At 39.1% G+C, this 13,705-nt stretch overlaps 1 protein-coding gene across 1 annotated transcript in view; it reads right to left on the bottom strand.

Annotated features, from left to right (window-relative positions):
• fgf14 (fibroblast growth factor 14) overlaps positions 1-13,279 on the bottom strand; it is a 159,898-nt gene extending 146,619 nt beyond the window's left edge. The window contains exon 1 of the mRNA XM_038284811.1: positions 12,402-13,279. Within this exon, the coding sequence (XP_038140739.1) occupies positions 12,402-12,609 (208 nt within the window). The 5' untranslated portion in view covers positions 12,610-13,279. The remainder of the gene's footprint in view (positions 1-12,401) is intronic.
• Between the last annotated feature and the right edge of the window lie 426 nt (positions 13,280-13,705).

The raw sequence follows: 13,705 nt of genomic DNA, 5'->3' as shown, positions 1-13,705 counted from the left end.
CACCTTCAGTTGACAGTTTGTGTTCACAGAACGTTTTAGACCAGGACAAACAAAGTCTGTCTTTTGTGACAGATATTTTCAGAGGCAGTGTTGTTGTGTGTTGTGAGGTTGTGAAAACATAAAAAGAAAAATATAAAAACTCCATCTTATGGGGTTTCTGTTGCCATTTTGGTCGTCAAATGTGTATGTGAGCCGGCACCTCTTTACTACTAGATCTAGCCCCACTGATATTTGCAACCATCGTAGATTCAGGATCAAGCTCTTTTTTAGTTATTCTTCTTCTACTCAAATGTGCTGCTCGTAAGCCACATCATCATCTCTTACCACTTTTCGTATGGTGGCCCTAGCACGGATGAAAGATTTGCAATGGTTTGGTGTGAAAACAGCCAAACTAGCTCAAATGCTAAAGCTTGCAAAGACTGATATACATTGTAGTAGCTTAAATAGAAAAAAGAAAAGACCAAGGGGTAAGTGGGTTAATCATATCCTTTTTGCAACTATTGTTTGTTTCCCTTATATCATGCAGTAATACTCCCAAAAAAGTTGTTTTATATCCAAAAATACAAACTGCATATCAATAAATTATTAAAAAGTAAAATAAAAATTTAATAAGTCTTCGGGATGAGTTCTTTTTTAGTTGATACATTTTCCCTTTTAAGTGACTGACGATATTTCTTGAAGAAGAGAGACTAAACTTTTTTGGGGGGTGTGGATTTTTCAGACGCATTATAACACTGCAAAGCTGATCTAAAAATAAGTGAAAAAATTTATTCTTGAAATGAGTGTAACTGCCCTTCATTCGAGTAGATAAATAAGATTATCTGCCCTCTGGCATTATTACAGTATGTCGTATTCTGATTCGGAATGAGTATTCTTGTCCTAAGGAAATGGAGTTGCTTTTTCTTATTTTAGATTTAAAGCATTAATCCATTGGAATATAGTACTTACCTGCTCAAATCAAGGGACAACAAAATTATTTAAAAAATATATATATACATACTTACTTAGATTTCAGTTTTTGCAGTGAATGTATGGGAAAGATGTTTCATTCAATAATTTTCCAAGTTAATGTCATTACATGAATGAATGACTCAACTTATGATTTTGTCACTTATGATTTTCAATTTAACGCTAAAACATAAATTTTATTTATTGGAAGACAGGAATATTATATCTGACCGTTAAAGCCACATTTTTAAAACAGAAATCCGGGCTTACACAAATATTTTTTTATACCTACTTAAAGACTGATATTTCCAAAAGACATCTTCACCTGGGAAGTCTTATAGACTCCTTTGCCTTTACTGTATGGCTGTATACATATTTTGTTTACTTCCAGTTAAAAAAATAGTCTGAAACTGAGGTATTTCTGCTAAAGAAGTTTATCCTGAATGTCATCTCATTATGACCAGTGCCACATTTACAGTGATTTGGTCACAGGAAATAACTGGTTTGATGTCTTCGATCTCACACACAACACTGAATTGAGTTTAATTTGGAATCTTGTGACCCACTATCAGACGTCCTAAGTCTTTTGTGGCCTGTACTGTCACTTTTCTGTCACTGAGCCACCCACTGATTTCACAAGTTCAGACTAAGGCAGCTCTTTGAAGAAACTGTTTAACATCTATGATTTTCCTTTTCCCAACCTGAGCTGGGTCAATCAGTAGCCGTAAAAGATCAGTCTCATAATCTAACACAGCTTTAAATTCAACTTTTTCTTCTGACATTTGCACTAAAACCTCTTAATAAATCTCTGTTCACAATGATATCTGTACTAACATTGTTACAGTTGTCACTGTTATAAAAGCTGAAAGGGGGAAACTGTAATTTATCTAATTTTTCCTTCAGCAGTTTTTTTTTCTTAAACTACTTAATGAAGTACTCAAAGCAATGCTCTCTGTTACGCTACAGCGAACAAAGACAGTTGATTTAGACTATCATGTCTAAGAACAAGACAAGAAAAATGAAACTGGTAAACCATGAGATTACTGTATTATAGCAATAGGTCAGTAATTCTGAAGCTTAGTGAATATATATTAAAAAAGTTACAGCAGCATAGATGGCAAATGTACAGTTTTGTAGCTAACATACATTGTGTCATTTTATTAAAGAACCAAAACAGCCCACAAAGCCCACTTGTTTCCTTAAGCATCAAGTCCTCTGTGTACTGGCAAAACAAAAACCAAAACTCAGTTTCCTGATTTCTACGAAGGAAAAAATGCCATTGTTCTGCCCTAAACTTTGTGCTAAGCTAAAAGTTATTTTTTTCCTGTTTCTTGAGGACTTTGTTGTTTAAGTTAGTCTTTTTTTCTTTGTTCATAAACATATGGAAATGGTCTGTTCCAACCGCCATCTAAACAGGTCTGTGTTTGTATGTGTTCTTTTTTTGAAAACATAATGGGGCCTATTTTCTGGAAACCAACTGCTCCTTGCCTGGACCAAACACGCGAAAATGCTGTTTTGGGTCAGCGGTCATGTTAAGGACTAAGATGTGAATTGAGGTTGAGGTTTGGTATGAACCTGTAATATATGGAGCACCTAGAGCAGAACTGCTAGAACTAAAGAACTGCAGAACCTAGAACTGCTCAAAAAGTCATATTGGATAAAACAAAAACAAATCCGTCTGGAGCCGGAAAAATGTAAATGTCTTGTATACATGGGCTTAAATATATAATAAATACATTCATGGTTAAATGTTTATCCAGCAGCAAATGTCACACAGTAGCATGAGGTAAGTGAGGAGCAGTGAACGCTCTTACTGCATGAAATTCACTGTAGAACACTTCAAAGCCCTTCACTTTTAGGTTTTGTTGCATTGATGAAATGATAGAAACTCGATAAAGGAAAATCTTTCCATGGGCGATGTGTTTCTGTTGTGAGGAGTTGATTGAGTGATGAGGAACCAAGCAGGAACTGACATCCATCAGAGTAGTTCTCTCCAACCCCGAAATCCTGCATCCTCTGTCACCGGCGTTCCTTGGTGTTATTTTTATTTTGAGGATTGGGGGGGGGGAAAATTGAAGAAAATTCACACCTGTTCAATCTGTTAACGGTTTCCATGCTTGCAACAAAACTAGCAGCAGTAGTGGAGTTTGGAGATGCAATCCACTTCTTAAATCTTTCTTTCGCTCCTCTAATTTATCCAGAATTTCCACAATCAAAATTTTTCTCTCACTCCCATCTTGATGGTTAGCAGCATATTTAGAATGTCTTCCCTGGAAATGCCATTCCAAATTACTTTTTTTATTTTTTGACCTCACAGTTCAAAGCAAAAATGCAGGATATCCTTCCGCATTAATAATGAATGAAAATGATTGGTTCCATTCTTCTTTGAATCCTGTTCTCATCAGAGTTCTACTCGCCCCCCTTTTTCTTTTTGCCAACTCCATTAACAGAACCTGTTCCTCTTTGATGCCTAGCAACTCTAGATCCATTTTAGTGGCCGTGATATCTTGCAGACGTGCCACTGTTGTTTTGGAAGATAAACACTCCCGCCGGCACCGCCGAAGTTCTAGTAACCATCCGCCGACGTTCTCCCGAGTTCTCGAATAGGCTCCCCCTTGTGCTTTGGTGGGAAACTGCTGTGCGTCCCTAGAAATTCCAGACCAGCGGTGCAGAAGCATACCAGGAAAACTGGTTCACAACCAGATCCAAGTGACATTTGCGGTTGCAGATGTATAATCTGCCCTTAAGATACAAATTCATTATAGGGGAGGGTTGGTATATATTGGTAATGGGGTAGGGTCTTAGTTAGGCCATTTAAAATAAATGTAAATCAATGTAATGTCCCCATATCTCATGGAAACAAAGGTGTGTGTGTGCCTCTGTGTGCTTCTGTTTAGGCATGAGAGTGGGGAATATTTTTCAAATACCCGGTTCGGGTGAGGAAATGGTTGAAAATAACTGAAAATGGTTCAAAACATCAACACATGGTCCTCACTAGATACTGGATAGAAAGACAACACAGACATTCTTTTAGGAGCCTTTGGTGCCTTTAACAACTTGAAGAACAGCCTAAAACATTTTGCGATGACATAAATGTATATAGATGACCACGCCGCACGTTGAGACCGGTTGAGACCAAGAAAAATCTAAGACATTTAGATGCCACGACCAGAGATGGGAAGTAACGAAGTACAAATACTTCGTTACTGTACTCAAGTAGATTTTTCTGATATTTTTACTTTACTTTACTACTTATTTTTATGGCGACTTTTTACTTCTACTCCTTACATTTCTACACAAATATCTGTACTTTCTACTCCTTACATTTTAAAAAATTGGCTCGTTACTTTAGTTTTGAATCATTTCAATGGAGTTACCGTTATTATTTTTCACGTCATCAATACCAAATTCAATCTTATTGGATGGGAATCTACGTTGCATTTGACGCACCACTACAAGATGAATCGACAGATTCTGCGGTATTCATTAGCTGCAAATCATTGCAGCTTGGTGGCGGTAGCGTTAGCATAGTAGTATGGACGACGAGATGATTGAAAATGAACACAACGGAGATCTAGTCCTATTGGCAGACATCCATTTAAAATGTAGGCAACGGCATGAAAAAAGTGGTTTCTACTTTTACTTTTATACTTTAAGTAAATTTACAAGCCTGTACTTTGTTACTTTTACTTGAGTAAAGAAGTTTAATTTTACCAGAGTATTTTTTAACACAAGTATCTGTACTTTTACTCAAATACGGAAAGTGAGTACTTTTGCCATCTCTGGCCACAACCAAGACAAGACCAATACTCTATATGATTTTCTTGTCTTGTTGTCAACCTCCGTGCTCCTTGGTTTTGGCTGGTATAGTCTTGACTACAACAGTAAAAACAAATGGCTTTTTTTCCCCACATTGTCGGTTTAAGGTTCTACGAAATTCTTTGTGGAGAAAATGTGGTTCCACTTACTTTGAAAGTCACATGTTCATATTTCATTCTACTGAGAGTATATAGTTTGCTTTAACTGATGTCCTGTTTTGCATTGAGCAAAGTAAAGCAGGTAACATCCTAGTGCAGCTTTTCCAAATAGCAACACAGTCAGTCCCCATCCAAGGCCTTTTCATGGTCAGGAGCCAGTGGTAGTATTTATTATAACAGATATGGCTCTCCAACCAGGGCGGCATGGAATGGGCAACCATTAGATCTCTAGAGAAAAAATACACTAATTGCTTAAAAGCATGTCTAGCCATTAGTAAGCAGCAATCTCAGCTTTGTTTTGTTTTTAGTTTTTATTTATCCCTATATCCTCTGTAAGAAGACAGATTTGGATTCTCAGTCATCCAGGTCATAGTCATTCCGTAAAATTTAAAAAAACAATCCACTGGACTTGGTTTCCAAGGTTTGAAGACGTTTCGCTTCCCCTCCAGGAAGCTTTCTCAATTCGAGAATTGTTTTTTTTTATAGTTTTATTTATGGCCACTTTATCAAATGGAATTATTTTGTATTTGCACTTTTTAGAATGAAATTTAAGAAAATTCAAAATTACAACTTTATTTAATAAAACTACACAACACTTACTGTAACTTTGTTTGCACTCAATATAATTCCTTAGTGAAATAATATGTTCCTAAAAAATATCTGAGAGCAAATTATTTTGGCTTTTTTCTGGCCGGTAAAACTATGCTTCACTGGTAGATAATTTTATATTCTGGTCCACTTTGCCAATTAGTCAAAAAGTTAATTTCGGACCCTGTACTGGTTGTTATAATCATACAAACCAGGGAAATCAGCATGTCTACAAAGGCTACATAGTCTATGGAAAGTAGGAAAATAAGTTCAGAGTGTTTTCTCTTGCTTTATGTAAGTTTTTTCCACACACGATAAAATGCTAAAACATTTGTTACCTGCTTAAATGTTGTTTATTAATAAACCAACATGGTTTTCTAGTGGAGCTCTCCTTGTTGCCATTCCCTGTTCTTACTTTAAAGCTAATCTAAACTTTCCATAAAATTTGAATATAAAATAAAACATCTATCAATAGGTATTTGACTAAGTTGTTTTGATAATTAACGGATAAAGCAGCCCCCTTAAACAGTGCACAAAAGTATTGATAGAGCAAGAAACTTTTTACATTTCGACATGTAACAGCTCCTGTCTTTAATATGTCTTCCTGGGATTTTATACACTAAGAATATACTAAGGATGTTAATGTGTGAGGGTAAAAGATATCTTTATAATAGCCATTTTATTTGACCCTTTCACAACCGCCACTTGCTCATCAAACAACTGTTTTGATAAGCAGACTTGAGTTTGATAAGCAGGTTTGATAAGCAAACCGAGGACTGCTGCCTGCTATTATTCCTGCTGCCCTCTGGGAAGAGGCTTTGCAAGATCCACTGAAGGTCCAGCAGGTTCTGCAACATCCTGTTCCCCACTGCCGTCAGAGTGTTGAACTGAAATCTAAACTGGACTCAGCATCACATTATTCTGTACTACCAATGTTGCTGAACTTTTATAATCCTTATAAAAAGGACACAACTCAATGTCTTTACTGCATTTTTCACCGTATTTATTTTTGCACTGCACTGAACTTCTTTCATATTAATACCCTTTTGCACCATTGTTTATACTGGTTTCTTTTTTCTCCAAATTTTTTTTTTTTATTATGATCACTGCTGCACTTTATATTGGTAATGTTTATTTATGCAAATCGCAATATCATTACTGTATACAGCTGTATGCCACAAAATTTTGTTTTGTACAAACGTTTTGCCATTTGTGCATACACAAATCTAAATTATTGGGTGCAAACTATTGGTACTTCAACATACTAGGAAGCAAATTTCTCATTTCGACCAAAATATTTAATTTATACCCAGAGGCTTAAAGTTTCATTAAATCCAGTCAAAACAGCTTCCAAGAGCTCATCTGACAACTTCAAAAGAAACTTCTTATCGCTGACATGAATGAATAGATGCTGAATTTGGAAATAAAGAACAAACATATTTTGTATGATCCTAATTAATCTCATTGCAAAGACCCACAATGATAAGAAATATTTGGGCAGAAACATATGTGATTCATTCTGATGGTGAATTTTAATTATAGCCCCATTTACACTACCCTCTCAAAACCAATCCATGTGGAGCTTGGATCAGTCAACAGTGCCGAGCTCTGTTCATTATGACCACCTACACACCATGCTAGCACTGTTCCTCACCTCCAAGTGACAATCTATGGTACTACTACTCTCTAGAGGTAAACAAGCAAATCAACATGACGGTGCCCATAATATTCAGGAAGTTATGTTTTGGTATAATTTTGATATTTCATTGTTTGCGGAGAGTCAGGCGAAAAAAGGCAGCCTTTGGTGAATTTACTTGACAGAGAGTCGGCTTTTGGGAATGGATACAACAAATGATTGTCTAATCAGGCTTACAGACGCAGGAAACGGACGTTGAAGCTTATCGCACTGCTAAGCAGTGTGGCGCAGTAGGGAAATCGTGTGACACAGTAGGGAAGCTTGTATTTTTATGAATCTCTTAAATTTCATGATTACGGAGACTGACTGTAAGGAGATGACATGGTCTGCTCATGGTCTCTTTGTTATCTGAGCACTACTCATGAACTAGTACCAGTTCAGCGTGGTTTGGTTGTGTCTGGCATGGTCCGGTTCAGTTTTTCGTGCCATTTACACGCAACAGTTATCTCGGTTACCAAGCTCGGACCAATCTCGGCATGGTTTCAAAAGGGTAATGTAAAAGGGAATTGCATTCATTTCAGAATGTTTTGCTCCTATGAATTTAACAGTCATAGTATCCCGCATGCTCTCCTTGAGCTCCAGGGAAGTCAGAGCGAAGCAGGACGGGAGGAACCGCAGAGGCTGTAGACTTTGCTTTGCGCAGGCAGTCTGGAGTGGAGCGGGGTATAATGCAGCGGGGCAGTCACAAATAGGGTTGTCGCGATGCTAAACTTTTCAACTCGATACCGATACTAAGGAAAATATTCGATACTCGATACCATTTTCGATACCACAAAGATAAAAACAAAGACTCCAAAATTCTACAGAAATATTTTCATTAATAAATAAAATACAATAAATAAATACAATAAAGGTTGTATGCTGTGCACAATATTAAGCAAGCTTGATAAAAAACTTATAGAATTAAAATTAAGTGTTCCTTCCTTGGCTATGCTTTGCACACATAACAATGACACTAGCCAAACCGGTTAAGAAACAAAAATAACTCTCAGCAGCTGCACCTCTTACAAAAAAAAATTCTGAAACTGAAAAGAGCACAGAATTATTTAATCACACAGTGATCTGAAAGTGCATTTTTCACTATTCTGCACTTTAGATGAATGACTGCTTAGGTGCCACTGGTGGTGGCACTGTATCGATACTTTTAGCAACTAGTATTGTATCCGGATATAACATTTCAGTATCGATACTTTGTTGAGAATCGATACTTTTGACAACCCTAGTCACAAAGGATGTGGGATTTCGGGGTTATTCTACTGTAAGGGTTAGGGTATGAGCAGAAAAGGGCTGCAGTTCTGTGTTTTGGCCACAGGTGGCAGTATCATTATAAAACTCTGTAATGCCTCTTTAAAGTCGTAGCGAAATGGCTGTTAACACCGTTGCATTTTGAATTCTCTTGAGTGGTGCCAACTTTACCAGTGATGGGACTAACGGCGTTGAAAGTTGTTTTAGTACCGAGTAATCTAACTAATTACTTTGACTGTAACTATAACGCAGTTACCATTGCAGACACCCCGTTACTGCGCGTTACTCAGGTCGCACAATGAACCTTTTTTCATGATAGGACTCATGCGCGCCTTGTCATGAGAGAGGGGAGGATGAGATGGGCTGATGTATAGTGAGATTCCGTCTGTCAGTTGGGTAGGTGGGTGTTTCTGCTGGTGGGTGTTAACGTACAGCACAAACAGAGAGATGGAGAGTGAGGATGACTCCAGCAGCAAAACAGCGTTTTCCAGATGGAAATACAAGTGTTACGTCGAGCTGCGTTTCCCCATCACATACGGTTTCCCCTGCATCTCCGCACAGCGCAGGCGGCATGATTCACCGCGCAAGCGACAGGAAACGCGCATGCTCGCTAAAGGCGCGCAACAGTCGCCCTGTGCTCGCGCCACAGGAGAAATATGGAGAGTGTGAACGATCAAATGATAGCCTATATGGAGAAAGGGAGAAATCTGGATGGATGGATGGATGGATGGATGGATGGATGGATGGATGGATGGATGGATGGATGGATGGATGGATGGATGGATGGATGGATGGATGGATGGATGGATGGATGGATGGATGGATGGATACTCTGCCTTTTCAACCTACTGTGTTTTTTATTTTAAACATTATTTGATGGCCTTTGTGGCAGGGATGGAGATCCATATTTTATGTCACACACAGAATATAGATCTAGATAGATAGATGGATAGATAGATGTTGCAGTATCTATAACAACCCAAACACACAGGATTTCAGAATTAGACATCCCCAGTTATTAATTTCATATACTCACCAGATCTGAATGCCCTGTTAAAAAAACTTCACATTGCGTTCCCTCCTGATGTCATTTACGTTGAGTTGCAATAAATGCAAAACTCTCTGCAGGTTCTTGTCTTTATCGTCCGCTCTATTCAGCTGGCTTTAGAAACACACGGCGAGAAGGTGGGGGCTGGGTGGTCAGGGTTACGGGGGCGAGAAACGCAAAAGTAACGCAATAGTTACTTTTACTAGTAACTAGTTACTTTTATTGTGGAGTAACTCAGTTAGTAACTCAGTTACTTTTTGGGAGAAGTAACTAGTAACTATAACTAATTACTTTTACAAAGTAACGTGCCCAACACTGGACTTTACACGAGTAAATAAAGTGAATGTGACTGGTCGTTTATCAAGGGGGCGGGATTGCTGTGGTGGAAGGTTTGCAAGCAAGTTTGGTTGTGGCCGGTGTCTCGGCTGCATCTTGCTAGCCAGTTAGCAACTTAGTGCTAGTAGTTTCCCAATGGGGAATTACATTGGGACCAAGTAGTACTAAATCAGTGACTTAGAAACGACTCTGCCATGGAACGCTATGGACAGCGGAAACATGCAAGAGGAAAAGAGTTGTGTGGGAGGTCGTGGATGAGTCTCCCTCGTCATACATTATTTATTTAGAGGAGGAAAGCGGGGATTAATTTGTTGTGCAGCAGAAGCTTCATTTGGTGTAGAAGGCTTAGAGCCGTACATGTTTGAGCTTGCCTCACAACGTTGCCAGTTCTGTTAGCTCTACGCCTGCCGAAGTCACAGACGTCCATCCCCATGAACACTGGGACGTAACTCAGTGGTAAAGTAAATTATTCTTATTTCAACCTTTGTGTATATTAGCTGCGACAAATGAATCAGGATGCTATGAACGAAAAAATTTGATTGACCTATATATGATTGGCCGAATTTAGGTGTACAAGCTGACAGATAACTTACTGGCATGCATAAGATAATGGAAAAAAACCCCACAGATTTTAAGACAGGATTTTTTTTTTTCAAACAGAAATTTTCTACATTTTGAGACAATATCGTCTAATAATGAGTACATTTATTTACTTGTTTAAGCCAGAATGATTTTAAGCCAGAATGATTTGACATTTAAATATGACTTCCCTACGACTTTAAGTGTTTTATAATCCCTTTACAGAACTTCCCTATCCTTTTTATGTATCATCTCAAATTTGATTAGCCTATCTCTACAGCCTGATGCTTTAACCACTGTTTTTCACAGAGGAAATCCTGGTTTAGGATGATATATTAACTTCCCATTACACATAGCACTATGCATCTAGGCCAAAGCATTCTACTTTTGGACATGTTTGCCAATTCCCCAACTCAGCTGGTGTGTGTGTGTGTGTGTGTGTGTGTGTGTGTGTGTGTGTGTGTGTGTGTGTGTGTGTGTGTGTGTGTGTGTGTGTGTGTGTGTGTGTGTGTGTGTGTGTGTGTGTGTGTGGGTGGCGGGGATGAGGTGGGTGGGGGTAATCGGACCTCAATAAGATCTCCTGTGGCTTTTTTACCCCAACAGTACCTTTTTCTTGGCACACCACCACAATATCTCAATTTGTGAAGTGCATAACTAATAGTTTTCTAGTCAACAGCTGAGCTTTGGATCTCTGCTACCAGCTTGACCATGAGTCGCTTAAAAGATTTTCTGAATAATGCTCTTTTTACACAGCCTGGAAGTTTAGCTGGAAATCCATAACTCACTAGGTTTTAAGTTGTGACATTCTTTTCACTTTCAGACAATGGTTGTAAAACTGCTCTGTGTGGTGACCACAGATTGGAACACTTTTTGAAAACATAATCCCCATCCTTCCACTCTACAAAAATGCACTTCTTTCGTTGGTATACGACAAATTTAAATGAAGCATTAAGAATGTGCCTTTGCCATTAAAGAAAACACAAACAAAAAAAAAAAACAACAGACCTGCATTTTAATATAACTGCATTTGATGCAGAGCTCACAGTTTTTTGATGGGATGTAGATATTACATTCTATAAGACATGTTTTAAGAATGCAGTCATGGGTTTAACACACCTGCAGTGTCATCAGGGCACAGTCCTACAACTGCGTGATAATGCTGTTGATCTACTGTACTGCAGTTGCAGTCTTAAGGTAGCCTACTGTACTGCTCCTCAACACAACATCTCCACATTCACTGCGTGGTTTTGACGCTGCTTTCTGCCTGCTGGTACTGAACAGCCTGTTGAGATAAACAGTAGCTCCTCAGGTCCTTGAGACCTTGGAATAAGCAACATTGTGGGCCCCGAGAGACAAATTCGACTGAAGCCAAAAATTATCAGCACTGAATTAGAAATACAGAGGCTCCCCAAATTAGCGTCCTTATACATAAAATCGCTACCTGCACCAAACACAGTGAACTGAGCTCATTTAAGAAAGAAAGGATGCAGGGTAAAGTGTGTGTGTGTTAGGGGGGGTGAGGTGGGGGGTATTGCTGCAGCCTGCAACCTAATGGTGGAATAATCTGGTTAGCAGAAGCTTTGACAAAACAAGTAGCCTCAGTATGTGTGAGTGTTTCCTATGTAGTCTGTTTGTGTGAGAGAGAGAATGGAGCAAGGGATGAAAGAAGGAGCAAGAGTGAGCAAGCGTAATTTAAAAAGTTAGGAGATCAGGGCATCGTGGTGTTGCTTTGGAGGGGTGGGGGCTTGCTTTATGTGCGTCTGTGCGCTGCGTCCCCAAACCTGGACTTTCCAATACGTAGTAGAATCACAGAATAAGTTGTACCCCCACCTCACTCTCTCTTTTCTCCCTCTGCATGATCCACCGGCTGCATGGATATGATTGCAGACCCACAATACACACACACACAAAAAAAAACTCAATTTAACTCAGATTCATTCATACATCCCCACAAGCAGAGTATATAACAGGGTGATGAGCTTACCACTTGGATTCTTGTTTTTCTTTAGACTCTTGCCACAAAGACACTGCAGCATATGCGTTCCTTTGCTGAAAATGTTCCAAAGAAACCACATTGATTTGGGCGAAGAGCAATCCAGTGGCTTAAACACCCAGATATAGATGAGATCCTTGCGGTTGCATAATAACACAATTGGATCAGTTCTCCCGAACAAGGCTACCAGTTGGAACATAGAAAAAAAGAAAAAAGTGGTCTATAGATCCAAGTCCTTTGCGCATTCATTCAAAACAGTCAGTGTCTCTCAGACTTCAGAATAATGATGGGTTTTCTTCTCTCTGCCGTGTGGAGAATGCCTCCTCAACTAGTCTACAATAGAAAAAATACTCTAGAAATTGCATGTGTCGCACCGGGAGGAAGCAGGTTGTCAGTAAACAAACACAACTAACGTGAAGACATGAAACCACGGCGGATTTCCGAGGAGAAAATCATTGCCTATTAGTTCATCACTCTGAGGAGAGAGGAGGGTGGATCTGCACAGCATCAAAAGCCAGGGAAAGATGCATCCTATGCACACACCGCTGCAACGAGAACCCCAGTGAAACGCCTCATAGCTGGCGGGATCAAGTCCAATTCGCCTTTTATATGATGCGAATTCATGTAACAGCAGCTTCAGTTTTGATTGCTCATATATGAGGTCCCACGCCGCAGCAGCTCTGTGGAAGCCAGGGTTCGGGCTCTTGGTGTGGGTCCGTGCATTCCCGGAGTGTGCGTTTCTTCCCTCTCTGGGTTCATTTGCTCAAGTCTTTTCATCACCAAGCTGCTGACATCTCTGGAAGTGCGCACGGAAGGAGACGTTTTGCATGAATTACCCTTTTTTTTAGGGAAAGACGGAGAGGAGGGGTTAAATTGGAATATTGGTTTTCCATTACGTAAAACACGTGGTTTCTGCGCCGTCATATCTGTGATGCTCAGAAAAAAATGAATGTGGACCCATATACGGGCATCCAAATTGATTCAGCTAAAATTCTTTGAAAAAAGAATCTTACATATTGTCTCACAAGTAGGAGAGTTATACTGCCATGGCCTGCATTCTTCTACTTCCTCAGGTTGTTGCACCTGTATCCAGACTTTAAAGTCACAGGTGATATTGTATGGAGTCAGAAAGGGGTCAAAATGATTGTATACCTACTAATAGTAGTTGAAACTGTAGAGATAAAAGTTGAATCTAAAATAAAAATGGACTCCATTAGTTAAGCATTTAGTGGGACTTTGGTACAGAGCTTTTCAAAAGTCTCCATACATCTTAAAGTTTTCCATATGTTTATGCA

The sequence above is a fragment of the Cyprinodon tularosa genome, unplaced genomic scaffold (genome assembly GCF_016077235.1).
Source record: "Cyprinodon tularosa strain WSP-4 unplaced genomic scaffold, ASM1607723v1 ctg202, whole genome shotgun sequence".
Lineage (NCBI taxonomy): Eukaryota > Metazoa > Chordata > Actinopteri > Cyprinodontiformes > Cyprinodontidae > Cyprinodon > Cyprinodon tularosa.
Note: the sequence above shows the minus strand (reverse complement) of the source record. Positions and strands in the feature narration are given on the sequence as shown.